Below are 16,470 nucleotides of genomic sequence, written 5' to 3' on the forward strand. Positions count from 1 at the left end.
CTGAACCACGAAACAAATACTTATGTCCCACACGAGCTTCTCTGGCACATGTACACCACTTGGCGTCAGTGACACTTCCATCTAAGGCCACTGCGTACTCCTGTCACCTTATCTTGCTCACTCATCAATCTCAAGTGAGGTACAAGGAGGTGATAAGAGGGACCCAAGACCTCCACAGTTTCGCCTTCCGGACATTTGAGCGGGGTATCATGTGGGTCGTTCTGCTTTGGCTCGCAGGCTCAGCGTGGCTTCAACCATGCACAGGCTTCGAATTAGGTATGTCCTATTACTCAGTCACATCATCACGTTGTCATTTGGACGGTAGTTCACGTATTTCACGCAGTTCACGCAGTTCACGCTGCGGAAGCTCTTGGTGTTGTTTCAGCGTTATGATGCTCAGTGCTTAATGGGTCCTAACGGAATATTTTTATGTGGATTGCATCCGGAAGGCGGAAGAAAAGAAAAGCGCGCTTAGAACGCGATCTCGCTGTAGGCATTGCCGTGGCGTCATAACGAAATGGTAGCGTGTCGCGCGCAGCTTGAAAGGCGAAGAAATGTAGAAGAAATATAATGAGGGCATTTATCCTACCCTGTGCCGCCGAAGAGGAGGTTCTTACTGAGGGGGGTCTTGAATGGAAAAGAGAAAAAGTGGTTATGGGAACGATAGGGAACAACTTTCTTATTTTGGTGTGTTATGAATTTATGTTGTTATGTATTGTTATAGTAGTAGGGAACTTAGAGGCTGTCGTTTCTTCTGCAAGATAGCACATGCCATTTTTGACTGCCCGGTCAACTTGCATTGATCAGCTTCCGCGCATCATCACGGGCAGCGGGCACTGAGTCACTTTTTTTTTAAGATCTTGATTTCATTAGCACGCCCATCAGACCTTCAATATTGGATTTGAATTACCTGTCTTTGCACTACAATATAGGTATGTTCGCACGCTTCGTAGAATTATCAGCAACTGCTATCTCTTTTCTCTAGTTACCTGCGTCACCGCAAAGTATATATGCATGTGCTTGTACCTTTGTGTGCTTTGTGGTGCACCATTCTTTGTGTGCACCATGTGTAATATAGTTGTTTTTGGACTCCCAACAGAAATTATTATTATTATTGCAGTCATGCCTCGCATATTCGGACGCGTCGGTACCCATTACCCATCCTCTGTCGTCCGGATAGCGTATTTCCGGATAAGGGAATCAGGATCACGTTCCGAATAAGGGATGCGTTCCCGATCACAGAGACCGCAATAACGAGTTTTGCGATTAATCGAGTTACGGATAAACTATACATTAATCTTAATTAATCTTACTGTATACTGACTGTACCGTCATGTGATTGCCTGTATCAATCTCAAGTGCAAATAAGTTGGTGAATAGAACGCGTACTTTGGCAACAACGTCTGGCATGCTGATACATCGTGTCTGCACCGTAGAGCCGAAATCGGAGCAAGAGCAACATCTCCCTACTCCTGAGGAAGCCCTAATAAAGGCACACGCCTGGCTTCGTGAACACTCCTGCAATGAGACACTCGGGCGTGCCCCGAGACAGGCACACAGGCGGGCCATAGCGTTGGCTTTGACGGAACCTTACTTTTTCGAGACGTCAACCTGCGTGTCGCAGCCCCTTCTTCACGTGCGAGAGCTCCAGCTGCAACTTGTAACGCAAATATCCAGGTGAGGAGGTTTCGTCCCGTTCGCGCAGATAGTGTTCGTTGATCGCAACATTATTCCACGTAGCGGAAGCGCGTCTGCTGGGCAACTTGCTCTGCACGTTCTTGGTCATGCGGCAGCCTGCCAGAACCCTCGAGATGTGCTCGGTATGGACCTCGTGGCGCTCCTTCAGGAGGAGAAAGAACGGCATTTCAATACTACCGGCCACAGAAATCGGTACTCCGAAGCATTACAGGTGAGCACACTGCTTCTTGCCACGCAGGGGCAGTGGCGATCACGCTGCACTCTTAGAAAAAAGGGTGGAGCAGTTGCACCTTTTAGGACTAGTTGTCGCATATGTTGTGCCCAAAAGTTTGCAAAGTTTTACCTGCTACCTCATCTTTGCCACGAATGCTAGGGTTATCACTTCTGATTCGGTGAGCGAGGGGGGCGTACGCCTTTTTGTAGCAATTTGGATATATGATAATTGCTTTTACCACCCTTTTACGCCCTTTATCAGACGCTATGTGGACCTGGGTGGTAACTACAGAAGTCACCACCTTTCCACACCATTTTTTCTTAGAGTGCGGATCAAACATAAAGGAAATCATCACAATTTTGCGTGCTTCCGAAGCCATTCGATACATTAACCTTGAGTGTTCCAACTCAAGTGTAACCAAGTGTTCTGATATCCCAACGTATTTGTCACTATGGAGTATAGATATAGGCCGGGAAATTCTTTGCGAATTGTTTTATTCGAAACAATCTGAGTATGGAACGCAAGCGTTCGTTGTTTATGATCAGTCTTCTCTCTTTATTCCTGACATGGTTGTATACGTGTTTAGTGTGTGTGTGTGTTTAAGCAGCTTAAATATTACTGCATGTCACAAGCCTCCTATGCGTTGAGGTGCTGAGGTTTGGGAGTGACAGACCGCCAACGCCAAAACAACACTGCGTTGAAGCAGCAAGGTTTAGAATAGCACAACGTCGACACAACACGGCATCAGAACAGCGCAGCAAAAGGGAGTTAACTGCAACCAACGCAACGGCTTTTGTAACAGGGTATCCGAAATGCAATGCTATACACTCTAGATTTAGTTGCATTCAGCTCGATATAGTCAAGTGCTTTTTATCGTAATTTCAGCATCTGTGTTTTTTTTCCCTGCCTGACTCAGTGTTACATTGAGTGCGACTAAAAGTTAAAAGAAGACTTGACATACGTTTTAAGAGGCTGCTGTAGGCTCTCAAATGCACATGAAATGTATATGTGATTGAGGAATGCATTTCTTGTACTATCGATAATCAGCATCAACTATTTCACATGTGTAGCAGAAGGAGTCAGTTTTGTTCGTAAGCAAGAGGCAACCATTTCAAGATAGAGCGGTTTACTAACATTTTGGGTTCTTTGCAGCGCCTTCTCAGCTCTACGGAACGCAGTTATGTTTCATACTCTTATGTTCATACTGCTTTTCTAGAATGCGCGACAAGATACAGGGAAAGCTCTGTTACGGACAAGCATGAGACTAGGGTTCTTGTCCGCTGAAGAGGGTGTCCCTACACGACAAGTACTGAAGGAAGCTAGACCATTGAAGCTCGCTGGGGGAGAATCCAGCTGTCCGCAGTTGGGGACTGTCCCCCTAGCAGAGGTGTCCGTAGCGGGAGGTTTCATTGTATACGAAAGAGAATAACACTTTAAAAATCAATGCATTTAGAATTCCTCACCGACACACACAAAGAAGGCGCCGTTTTATTGCCCTGTAGGTTGGCAAAGTTGTACTCATGGTCTGAAGCGTGGTCAAAAGGTAGTAGGGATGACGCAAAAACTACTTTACTCGGTGATTTTGGATTCGTAACATGGCGCCGCAGCAGTAGTGTAAAAATGGCGGCCCTACATGCAAAATGCACCAAAGAGCAGCGTTCTGAAAGTTGTTTTCTCAGTAACAACAACAACAACTTTATTTGCCGCCTTGGAGAGTGGGGAGTTTCATCGCAACAGGCGATACTCTACCCCAGTGCTTGGTGGAATGGGGGGAATAAAATAACGAGCCCCTTTACAATAACGACCGAAGTCCGATGGTGTCCAGAAATGTCAGAAGAGCTTTGAGCGCAGAGCGTTGCTGGGCTGGATTGGGCCAGGGATCAAGCAATTTCGGTAGGGAGAGAGGGCGAGAGTCCAGCTGACGAAGAGACTCGGAGAGTGTGGTTCGAGAAGGTTCGTAGTGAGGGCAATGAAGAAGAATGTGCTCCAGATCCTCAAGAGCACCACAGTGGCAGCAGGTGGGAGAATCAAGTTGTCTCAAGCGGTAACGCCACTGAGCTGTAAAGGCCACATCGAGGCGCATGCGGTGGATTAATGCAGCATCCTGACGAGATGTGTTTCGTGGCATGCGGAAAGCGAGCGTGGGATCAACTCTATTCAACATAGAGGGGGGAAGAATGTCGGTTGTCCGTTGGCGGGAAGCCAGGGGTGTCACTAGACGTCGCAGAATTGAACGGCGGTCTCCTCTGAGCAGAACAATACGGGTCCGGTTCCGAGACGAGAGGGCTGCTTCTGCGGCGCTGTCGGCCTGCTCGTTCCCCACGACACCACAATGGGCCCCTCAGTAATGATTTGGTGAAACCCACCAGAATTCGTCGACGAATGAAAGTTCAGTGTGGTGGCTGTTTTGTACACTTTTAAGCGAGTAGTATAGATTGGGGTTCAAAACGCAAAACTGGTTCCCCTTTTCTGCATTTCACGTTCCCGCTTCCTTTCTACACGTTTTTGCGCGGTTTCCGCTCCAATTGCGCAGTCTGTTACTTAACGGGACTGTAAAGTGAAATACAACAATAATTGTATGTACCATCATGTACAATTCGGCCTCGTGATGACGCACACGGAAACCGATATGTCTCAGTTCCTAATGCTTTGCATATTAATGTATTTCAAAGATTGATAGCCCGCCGGTCGCAGCGCCCACAGACGTCCACAGAAACAGTTGGAAGCCGCTGCCCATGGGCGGGCAGGTATCACGTGATAGTGATAGGCTCGCATTCGAAATCCCAACCGTATGTCGTAATTCCAGATCACGCCTTCCACCACGCACAGTTGAATCTCCCGCCGACGAGCTGACGTGTCTTTCGCCCTTGTGTGCGGCTACGCGAATGGCCATGTTCCAAAATGAACGATTTTTCGCACTTTTTTCTCGCATTCCTGACATTACCACGACCTGGCTGTGCGTTTGCCTAACCTTTTCACACCCCCGCAATTATTTTCCTACACATTTTCCATTTCTTGCCAAGCTTCTCCTTTCTCAAAGTAAGTTCATGTAATTCATGTCAGGACATCCGCGCTCCCCCCCCCCCCCCCCCCGATCCATGACCCTGGTCATTCTTTCTGGATCTGTTTTGTACCTCAAGAACTCAACCGAAAGATTTAACTACTGATTCGTCACAGTGTATCGCATATGTTCTAGTCCAGATACCAGCTCCACGTTTGTGGTGCAATTACGTACGTACCTTAGGGGAGTTCAGCTCATTCCATATGGTATGATACTGGCACACCAATGGCTACAGATTTGGCTGTATACAAGGGAGATGGGCTACTTTTGGCTGGTTCCTCAAGTCATTGTGGCAACTTTTCAGGATCTTGACCTGGCAACTGTGTCTCGAAACATGCTGTGATTTTTGTCTAGCTTGCGGAATACTCAAACCATTAAAGCGCATGCCGCGCATCATAATTTCAAGATTGGCTGACATAATTCGAGACACATTCCCAGCCTTCCCACTGACTGCCTGCTGCCAACTTAGCCTTAAATATTGTTGGAGCATTTGGAAATTTACAACACCCTTTTATTTCCTTTTTAAGTGCCACCACAGACCAAATGTCGTGCCTTCGGAATCCTGCAGAATTTATTGTCATTGCAATCGACGTGTCTCACACTCTGTATTCTCCCAAAATACCGTTCCTCTACGGGATGCGAAAGTACAAATTAATTTCTAGTTTTGAGAAGTATGCGGTCACGGGGCGTGCAATCTGCAACGCGTTTGACGACAAGGTCAATTTCCGTCTTCCAACGTGGGACGGAGAGCGGAAACGCGCGCTGTTGCCGGGAGACAGACGCCAGTGCTCACGGTGGCGTTACCTGCTCTTGGGGAGAACCCGAAACTGTGTTTTGTAAGAAAGTTTGCGGGTTCTTCCGAAAATTCGTGGAAGCACATGATATTCACTGAAGACGTTTACGTTTTGCGTCTTTTGAGCCTTTGAGCGAGGTTGATTTGTAATGCGAAATAAAAGAAATATTCTTTTAGTCCGTAATGGCATTTTAAAGACACTTTCTCGGTAAATTTCGGCACATGCTTTAGCATCGGCGGCATCGTTCGGCATCTGCGCAGGGGTCCACCAGTTGTACAGCCTTGCAGTGCCAGGGGACTTGTCCCATCTGCGTCAATTATTCTTTGGACTGTGCAGGTGACTTATCATAGAAACATGTTACTCACAATGAATCCCAATGAACGTAGAATCGTTATTGGTGTTCAACAATAAACAGTAATTCACTAGCAACAATATGCCTGGGGCTTTTCCAGACCAAGAACTTTCTAGGTTGGTTACACGCAGAAAAATAACCGTTCTTCGAGAGTTATTCATGGTGCAGGAACCTTTCTCCGAACCTTTGCTATCTTCGAGAACGAGAGAATGGCCAAGGATCTCCTGGCGTCCTACTTTTGTTTAAGCTTTTAAAAGTGAAAAATACGGACAAGCTGAAGAACTTTAAAAAGTTTGTTTCTGAACGGTTATTTTTCTGTGTGTAGGATGTGTTAGTGATACCAAGCTGCATTTAATCAGTAACGTAATTTGTTTTTAACACCTAATACCTTGGTACTTTCCTTCGAGCTTTGTTAGCATTACAGTAGCTTAACATGCAAGACATATGATATTTTATTTTACCTTCACGCTTGGAAGTGACAAGAGCTATACGGTAGCATTGTGCTGTGCCGAACGATGCTGCATGGATATGGTGCTGTGTGGACGACGTGCTGTTATCAAGCTTGCCATTCTCACACTGGGTCGTTTTGACGTTGTGCTCTTTTGTGTTACTGTACAGATGATTGTATACGACTGATTCTACATTGCCTGAGCTCATTTGAGATATTTTACCCCGATGAATCAAATTTGATTCACACCAAAGTATACTGACCCTTTGCCTACCCACTGGTCACAAAAAGAGAATTGTGAGAAAGAGAACGAAAGCGCATTGTGTAACTTGAACATAATTAGCCTTTCTGGGTCCTCAGATCCTCGCCTATTGCACGTTAGATATCAGGAACCCGGAGCTATGGAACGCCTCCCTTCAGAACCTGCACGAACTGAAGCATCTTCCAGCAGCTTCCTTGAGTGAGTTTCATAAATACTTCGCAAACTGAGAATTTAGAATTTATCCCACTCCTGTATTTGGTGAGTGATATCAGCAATTGTCTCCTCAGTGTTACGAATTAATCATGGACGCGGTGACAGGTTTAGCGACACCATAATGAAACCGAATTGAATACAAAGAACATCTTATTTGTGCAGAACGGTTTTTGTTCCCTTTCTTCTTCATGAGTAAGTGATGAATTGAATACTTCATATTTGCTTACTTATTTCGTTCTACACAGTACCTGACTCTGTAGCCATGAACATATTAGCTCTAATGTGCCTACAAGGCACGAACTCAACATCACGGGACAGCATAAATCAAGAACCACTGATGATCGAAGCTCTACACGAGATGGCATCCAGTCAGAAGCCTGACGGAAGCTTCGGGAACGTTCACAGTACGGCACTCGCTGCCCAGGTAAGCAATCTTATTCACCATCATGGTCATCTCGGAAGAGCGCGGATTTTCATGCAAATGCATGTTTTTCTCGACATGGTTTCGTATCTGGACGATTAAAACACACGTTTGGTTTTGGTTTTCCAAGAGCCTGAGCACACCATATACAAAAGCCTGAGCATGGGCAATGCAAAAAAAAAAAAAAAATACGTGTATGTTCGTGTCAATCACGAACACAAACCTTCCGCTCCATTATCTCTGGCGCAAGTATTCTTTACTGGGTGCTGCAAACGAAAGCAGATCCACAGTAAATCATTTTACACCTTTATTTACTCAGAAAAGGTGTATTCATATAAAAACACCCTTTTCTATCCTGCAAAGGGTGCAAGAAGAGCATTGCTAAAGGTGTAATATCGACATACACCACGTTTTATCCAATGTTGATCATTAAGGGTTTAAAGTGGGGTGTTGGAACAGGTGATTAATATCCAATACACCTTTTTACACCCCATTTGAGTTGGGAGTATGATGTTAAAATTGGTGTTTTAATTCGTGAGAGAAAAATTATGCTGGTTTCACAGTCCGCTCAGCAAGTAATCACATTATAGATCATAACCTTAGTAAAAAACACGGTATTTGACAAGGAACGATGTTAGGAATCCGGCTGATATCTTTGATTCGATGCAAGCGTGGGTCTTAATTGCAAAAACACATTCCCGTCAACGTTACAAAAGTTTCCTGCCCCAGCACATTTAACGAACTTGCCCCAACAAATTGTATTTCAGTATATGATCCGATCCGATACGCCAGTATAGGCTACTGAGGGTGGCCAGGTTTCTTCAAACCTCGGGACTCACGTACCAAGCTATCGAGGCGTGCCTGTGACGCATTGCGCTCCGGTTTACGTTCCGGTTTACGTTCTACGATGGAACCATGGCTGGAAGTCTGCCGGCAGTGTTCAGGGTGGTGCTTGCCAGAAGCAAGAACACCGAACTGTATGTCTCGGCATGCTGCCGCGGAAGCTTGTACTACATTATTTGAGAGACAATATTTGCCAGAAAATAATTCCATCCTAAAAGGTGTTTTCAATAGAATACGGCCCTTTTACGGGTGTTTTTGTTTTTAAACACCCATTACAACAGTGTTTTATTATGAATAGACTTAACTAAAGGGCGTTTTAGAAAACACCCATCATTCGAGTGTAAGGGCAACACCAAAAAGGTATGCGCCATGGGACAAGCCATTTACACCAAAAAAGTGTATAAAAGTTTTCTGTGTATTTTGCCGTGTTATCCCTAATCAAACACTTACTTTTTAGATAGGCATTTGGTGCATTGCTTTTGTACCAGGAACAATGAAACACATTGCATATATTGTGATATATTGTGTGCATATATTGATTTTTCATGCATATTTCGAAGATTTTCCGTGCATAGTTGCATGCATATTTCGGGAGTTTATAGTGGACAGTATCCGCGCTTTAGTCATCTTATTAACATGCATTGCTAGCGGGAACTACGCCTGATGCGTGTGCATGCTTACCGCTCTCGACTCGGTATGTGACTCCACGGAATTCGCCTCATCGCTATACATGATGGCTAGCTATGTATTTATGATGCACAATACACAAAGTGTGTCAAGAAACCCTGTAATTTCTTTCTTAGAATTCGCAAACGTGACGTGCCATACACTGTAGAGGACATGTGTAACCACTATGAGGCGCTACGTGAGAGGAGACTGAAAAGTCTAATTAATACAGAGCAGCTGCTTATACCTGAGCACAACCTTTTTATGCTATGTGAATCATGCTGCTGTGTTGTACTGAAGACGGCTACTATTGGATAACTACTTGGTCTCTTTGGGCGTGTGCCCTGTCTCCCTGCAACGCCGCAGCATCAATCACGTGGCAGTTGAAACGTTACGCGGCATTTTACTCATGTGTGGTACTTTCCACAGGCGTTAAAGGCAGCTGGTTACATTAGCTGGAATTCCGAACTGGCAATGCAGTTCCTGTTGCGGCACCAGAAGAGCAACGGTGACTTTGGGGGATTTCTGGCCACTTATTCGGTTTTGCCGCTGCTCGCTGGCACAACCATGGCACAACTCAGGCGCTATCGGCAACAACACTGCGAGATCTACGGAGATTTATCGGAAAATTACTTACTGTGTAAGTATCATTTCAGGGTTAGTCTAAAATAAAAACTCGCCAGACTTCGACAAGAACAGTAGTCTGAGCAGAGTGGAACTTCGTCGCCTCCTATAGATGTTTTCGTAATGATAATAGAGGCTATAAAAATAAGTAACCAATCGCTAGCGCCAGTACGATAACTGTAGCTGTCATTAGATGGATGACTCCCGACATTCTTTTCTCGGTAATGATGTGAGCTACTGTGTGCTACCGTCACTAGACGCCTGCCAACGGATCCCAAGGTTGCGGATCCGGCCGAGGACACCGGCAATTTGGTAGCAGGGTACAAGTTTCTTGCACACGTCCTGTTTCGCGGGAGACGTTGAATACGGTGTGCCGTGTTCGTCAGGTTGGCTAAATTAATAAACAGACCGTTAGCTTTGTGAACATCATTCTTCTCACGCGGCGTAAGGCCACGAATCATTATTATTTCTAGGAGTTCAGCGTGAGCAGCTCGATCCGGTCCGCTGGCATGACGTGGCAGGAAAATGAGTTCCTATTTACCATTGAAAAGTCATTTGCTATGGCGGCACGGCGCGCCGTTGATCACATACTTCCCAGCTGCTTGGGCTGAGCCACACAGGGTACCCAGCTCTGTCTTGCTCAGTACAAATTTCCGTGCTCGGCTCGCGCAGTACACACTGGGTCGGTCCTGACCGGGTTTTTAACGGCACCCCTCACACCCCCTTAATGCCTCCCACAAGGATTCTGCAGTACCCCCCAATTACCGGCAAGAAATAAGGCCAAAAACTCCACAAAAGCAGCTGATATGGACGTCACCCCCCTCGCCGCTCGTGATCAAAATTCTGGGAATATCCCTGAGTCCCGGTCACACGCCATTATAAACGTCATCATACACGAGCTCATAAAAATGGCTGCTTCCATGTTTGGTCACAACCCTTTGCTTGCTCCAAAGGAGCAAGCAATGGACCGGTTGCGTGACCAAACCACTTGTAAGCAACGCGATTGCAGTTTCTACGCAACGTTTTGTGGAGTCTTCCGACCTCAGTACCTCATTTTATGTCATGTTTCATGACGCACGTAGGTTTACAAATGTGGTCTTATACTAGTGGCCACTCGCAGTCTTGTGATAACGGTACCTGTGCTACGACCAGATGAACGATAGGGCACCATGTCGAGTAAGAAACACTAAACCAGAAAAATACGTTCGTCTAATGGTTTTATGCAGGCGGGAAAATGTCGACAAGCGCCCTAGAAACAGTCACATGACATCAAAATGATGATCTGTGACCAGGAGCAGGAGGATATTGTGATTTTGCCTTAAGTGATCGCTTAAGGACACCCTTGTGGGGCGAGCCTGTCGACGCCACGAGCCACGTATTTCGCACTCCCAATTAGGGTTCAGAATCCCGAGCAGTTTTTACAGGGATTTTCGGCTTCTAAATATGGATCGCGAGATCTCGAGGCGGGATCGGAATTTTCTTGCAGCTGTCCCCGCAGCGTCGTTTAGGACAGTATCCACTTGCGCATCCGATTGCAAATAACAATACAGTACACGTTTCCTGCCTATTGCTGCATTTTCTTCTCCTCTCTCCATATTCCCCCACAGCAACTGTTGTGTTCTGGTTTGGAGTAGTCGAGTCTAGTTTTCTGACAAAACTGGTCTCAGTTTTTTTCTTTTTTTGTTTCACTTTCAAATCAACGAATCGATAAAGATCAAAAGAACAAAAAAGAAGTGAAAGAGAGCGACAGAAATATCTGCTATGTCTTCAGTATATTGTAGTCTCAAAGATCGGAAGAAGTCCTTGTGACGGCCTATATTAGTTTTAATTCTATTCCACGGCTGTTCTGACCTATAGGCCTTTTTGGGTGAGCGGGGTCAGCAGCTAACGTATTTATCATGTGTTGTCGACGGCGCATTTGGTTCGGTTTCGGATTACAACGGATACCTTTCCCGGATGGGACGTCTGAAAACAAAGATCGGTAAAATACCATCCTTTCTATTTCACACATACCACTAACCATTCGTTGTCAGGAAAGCCCAAACTTACTATCCTGAAGTCCCGAGATTTGGCCTCTCGAAATCCCGGGAATTTCGGGACATGAAAACGTTCCGGGACCCGAACCCTGCTCCCAATGTCTCCCGCTATGTCACGGAGTGATATAACGGGAGACATCACTCCCACCAACCTCACTCATTCTATTACGAGATCTCAGAAGGAGTGTGAAGAATTCTAGAGCACCGTTGCAGGCCAAAGACCCCTCTGGCGTGTTACGGCTAGGTCAGCTATGCGATTATTGTCCTTGTGCAAGAACGCATGGCAGTTGTCACATTGCTCGTCGCAGCCAAGAACGAAAATTTTGTGGGGAGGGCTTTCAAAGCTTCTGTAAGACTTTTCTTGTCGTTGAGATGTTTCCTCAATTATAGAGAGTTTCAAGATGGGCTTGTTGGTTTCCATAACCTCAGTGGTGGAAGCGCACACAGAACAAGAGCAAGGGGCCAAAATACAAATATGTGTACAAATCGGAGGGCTAAGTATATAAGTAAAAATATAGAAATATAAATTAACAAATACACAGGGCTTAGTTATGGCTCGTCTATTTGTATTTTGGTCCCCTGTTCTTCTGTATGCGCTTCTACTACTGGGGTTATGGTTCCTCAGCAAGGTGGGACAAGTATGGTGGTTGTTCATGTATGATGGCTTTGATTATGATTTCATGATTGCCTATTTCATGTCCTAGAAAGCCTATACTATTGTACGAAAATAGCGGCGCGTGTTCGCACGATGATATAGTAATGCGGTTTATTATTATCATTATTTTTTACTTCATAACACCCCAAGGGTCCTAATGTACAACTGATGGTTGATCGACGCTCACCGAATTATGCGAGTACCAGTGTTTCGTAAAAGTGATAACTGCTGTGATTCCGCATAATTTTTTCTCGCCCTTTATTTTCACTTCCAACGAAAGTACTGAGTTGCCGTAACATTTTCCAACCCATCGTGTGCATTGCTGTTTGGATACGTTCTTCAGTTTATAGCGCTTTCGGTTGGCGTTTTCCCTGGATGTTTTACGAACGTACATATATTTTAGTACTTTTAGGCCCAGTAACAACTCTCCTTCGTAAAGCCTAGGCGCTTCCGGTCAAATGATTACGTATACGATAACTGTTTCAGCGTCTTCAGAGATGCCCGTCAAACGCATCATCTCCGTCTGGTATTCCATCTGGGTGGGCGGCGAAGCCCACAATAGGTCCAGTACAACAGTGTGGATATCATCTGGATCCTCAATGCTTGATGTCATGCGGACAGCTGCAGAAAAGGACAGCCGATTTCGGTGAGCATGCTCCAGAAGATCGCTGATCTATATCCAGATCTAAATGAAAAATCGAAATTCCTCCTCGGTGGCGTAGCCAGAAAAAAAAAAAAAAAATCCCCTCAATTTCCAGATTTGAATGGGAGGAGTCAGACTTTGGACCCTACGTGACGTCTGTATCGGGTATTCCTTCCAATGCCACCACGCACGAATATTGGCTTGGGCATAGCATGAATTTCATCACCGGCGTTGTCACCCCACTGCAAGTTGGTAAGAGTGCTATTCTTGAGCTTGCATTTCATTTTGGAACGAGTTTCAATGTAGACTGCACTTTCTCTCGATTAAGTTGATCGAGATTAGCATGAGGAGATGTCATGGCTGTCCACCTGTATCGGCTATCCACGGCTTCGTACGAATGTAGTGAGCATTAAGGAAACTGTTTTTTTTTTCGATCATTCAATCAAGAAAATTATGCACGGAACAAAACGTATGAACCTTGATAGAAGAGACAAAGCGCTGACAAGCTGGTGCATGATCAAGGAAGGGAACCCGAGACAGGGATGACAGGGACGGAGTAAGCCATCCTTGCTTCCTGTTCCTCCTCTCCGGAGGTTTGAGAATTTGTTGTGTCGTCTCTTCATCCCTGTCTCGGGTTCCCCTCCTTGAATATGAACCTTGGCTGAACCTTGGCTAGTCAAAAAAAAAAAAAAAAAACAACAACAAAAAACAAAAAGAAAAGCAAAAAAAAAAAAAAGAGGGAGGATGCTGAAAAACGTAGATTATTATTATTATTATTATTGTTTATTTAGTTCTGTCCTTGTTACAGAAAAATGTTTTGACGGCAACAGGCACACTAGTTACAATATGTACGAGCTCTTATCTACAGTCAGTACTGTCACCAGTTACAATATGTACAGTCATTCCGGCAAATATTTACATATGAAGGGTAGAATGGGATAGGATGACGCGAATGAAATTCATGGAGGTAAAAACCAGCAATTCTCACAGGTCCACGTCTCAGGATAAGGGAAGGATGATCTCGCCACCTGCGTGAAAACTCATCCTCTCCAGTAGCGAAAAGCTCTGGTTAGAGTTCGTTCGTGAGGAGAACACGCATATTGCTCACCAATAGAAAAAAAAAAACCTTTTCCTGCGCGCTGCGCAGTGCTGCGTGCACTTGCCTCGACGCCGCTGCGTGCTGCGTCGACGCCGAGCTACAGCTCTGCACGAGCGGCGAACCGTCCAGAGCACTACCGGCCCGCGTGCTGTTAGCAGAACATTCAGATAGGGTGCGCGCCGTTGACGAAACTCCACGGGGCTTTCCGACATATCCCAGTGAAAGGACACATTGGGAAAGTGTCCTTGGTGTCAGAAAAATCTGCCACCAAAGCGGGTCACTTGTTGCAGTAATTAATTGGTTTCGGTTTACATATTTTTGTCGCGGCTGGTCGCGGTGAAACGCAAAAGGACGCTCTTCCACTCCCATGTCCACCAATGAATTACGTCCTTTTGCACTTCGCCGCGACCAGCCGCGACAAAAATATGTAAACCGAAACTAATTAATTACTGCAACAAATGACCCACTTTGGTGGCAGATTGGTCCCAAAACGGGTAATACCCATTTTAATGCCGACGGCGCCCTGCTTTAGAAGTTATGTCTTTTCTTTTCATGAAACTCATTTGAAGTTTTATTGAAATAATGAGTGCCTCCCACTCATTGACACGGTGCGCAGGTTGTAGGCGGTATCGGACAGATACTTGTAAAAAAGAAAGTTTTTCGATTGGCGCACCGGTTCGCGAATTGTTTAGCCCGGGGATTTAACTGCGACACACGGTATATACTTAGTAGTTAGGACCAAGCTCAAATATGATGTTGCGCTTCCTAGTTAGGAAGCAGCAAATGTTCCAAAGGTGCCAATTTACGTATATGTGCCCCGTACGGTTGACAGTATTATTTGTCACTGCATGCTTGCTCTTGCGTTCAAGGGCACGCAGCATATACGCATTATTATGTGGACATTGGGGTTAAGGTTACACAGCTTTTATGCGCGTACATGAACACGCACAATGTTTAGTCATTTCCGTAGTATACCCGCATGGTCAACCGTCGCATTCATAGTGCATTTCGTAAGCCTTACATTTCTTTGCTTCCAGGTGTGGGATCCCACATCGTTAACGACTCTGACCATGTGATCATGTGGTACAAACAGCTACACTTTTAGCCGTCTGACGAACAAACGTCACACGCCGCACCTGTACATTGTTGAAAGGTAGCTGGACTAGCACAGCCTCGTACGTGAACACTATGAGTGAACATTGGAGAAACCCAAACAAAAAAAAAAAAAAAAAAAAAAGAGAAAAGGGTTTGGACCTGTCAGAGGCCCTATATTGTTTGACACTGTTCCTGCAACTCGCGTAAACAGTGTCAAATAGAGTGCCGAAACAGGATGGCAATCAGAAGTGGACTTACTGCCCTCAGTCGTCAGATTTTGATTCTGTCACTTACAGTGCTATCAGGAGGTTAATGCCAAGCTGTTTCTTATTTTTCTTATTCCTAACGGAGGTCCTATGGGGCCTAACAGACACGTTACTGTGTTCTGTTACACTTTGGTTACTGTATCTCATACGCATAGGATCATGTACCAACTACACGACCTTTATCCTTTGATGCCTAAGTATATTGGAAGGCATCACTGTCATAGGTGGGGAAGTTACTTTTATTTTGTAGTGCACTACCGTTACTCACTACTTTTTCAAAAAGTAACGCGTTACGTTACTCGTTACTGTTGCGGTAGTAGGTAACGCGTTACTAACGCCATTACTTCTGATAAGTAATGCCGTTACTTTTGCATTACTTCACCAGTTGTCCTTATATGTACCATTTTTGGTTGAGTCACATAAGTGCATTCCGCAAATCAATACAAGCAGTGTTGGGCACAAACAAGGGTCACGCATGAACACAACTTACATGTACGATTTATTGCTACGCAGTAGTAGTTGATGTTCAAAATTTTCATCTGTGAGCTTCGCCCGTTGGGTTGAGATGACGCCTAATGACCAGTGAGTGCTCCTTGTCGAGGTTGATAGAGACGGTGACCTTTTATTTTACACAGTACAAATCCAAACAGCCAATCCCTTTGTACTTTGTTACTTGTTCAGAGGGCAGAGGCTATTTTTCTGCCGCTTTTGCCCCATTTGTCCGAAAAATACAAGAGGGAGTGAAAAACAGAGGCGGTAAACAAAGGTCACATCTCAACCAGGGTAGGTCAATAACCCTTCTTTTGCGTTCTTCGTGGGTGCCGATGTGACCTTCTTGTCATTGTTGAAGATGAAAAAAATCCAGGATTTTCCCGGATTCTGCACGCACGGTCCTCGCTCAAGCTTTCAAGTTTAGACGATGAAGCAATGTTCCCGAACACGCAGTAACGCATAACGCCGTTATGCGTTAGTTATTAAAATGTAATGACGTTACGTTACTCATTACTCTTCTCCCAAATGTAATGCGTTACCATATTTCACTACTCGAATGTAACGCGTTACTCCCCACCTATGATCACT

At 45.2% G+C, this 16,470-nt stretch overlaps 1 protein-coding gene across 2 annotated transcripts in view; it reads left to right on the forward strand.

Annotated features, from left to right (window-relative positions):
* LOC135378251 (transcobalamin-2-like) overlaps positions 1–15,254 on the forward strand; it is an 18,073-nt gene extending 2,819 nt beyond the window's left edge. Inside the window, exons 2-10 of one of the 2 annotated variants that reach the window (XM_064611225.1) lie at positions 70–276; positions 1,437–1,677; positions 1,741–1,909; positions 6,928–7,027; positions 7,288–7,466; positions 9,402–9,612; positions 12,774–12,933; positions 13,046–13,182; positions 15,067–15,254. In XM_064611225.1, the coding sequence (XP_064467295.1) occupies positions 70–276; positions 1,437–1,677; positions 1,741–1,909; positions 6,928–7,027; positions 7,288–7,466; positions 9,402–9,612; positions 12,774–12,933; positions 13,046–13,182; positions 15,067–15,134 (1,472 nt within the window). In that variant the 3' untranslated portion in view covers positions 15,135–15,254. The remainder of the gene's footprint in view (positions 1–69; positions 277–1,436; positions 1,678–1,740; positions 1,910–6,927; positions 7,028–7,287; positions 7,467–9,401; positions 9,613–12,773; positions 12,934–13,045; positions 13,183–15,066) is intronic. The other variant, XM_064611226.1, reaches the window with a different exon arrangement.
* Positions 15,255–16,470: the final 1,216 nt, after the last annotated feature.

The sequence above is a fragment of the Ornithodoros turicata genome, chromosome 1, assembly GCF_037126465.1.
Source record: "Ornithodoros turicata isolate Travis chromosome 1, ASM3712646v1, whole genome shotgun sequence".
NCBI classification, from domain to species: Eukaryota; Metazoa; Arthropoda; class Arachnida; order Ixodida; family Argasidae; genus Ornithodoros; species Ornithodoros turicata.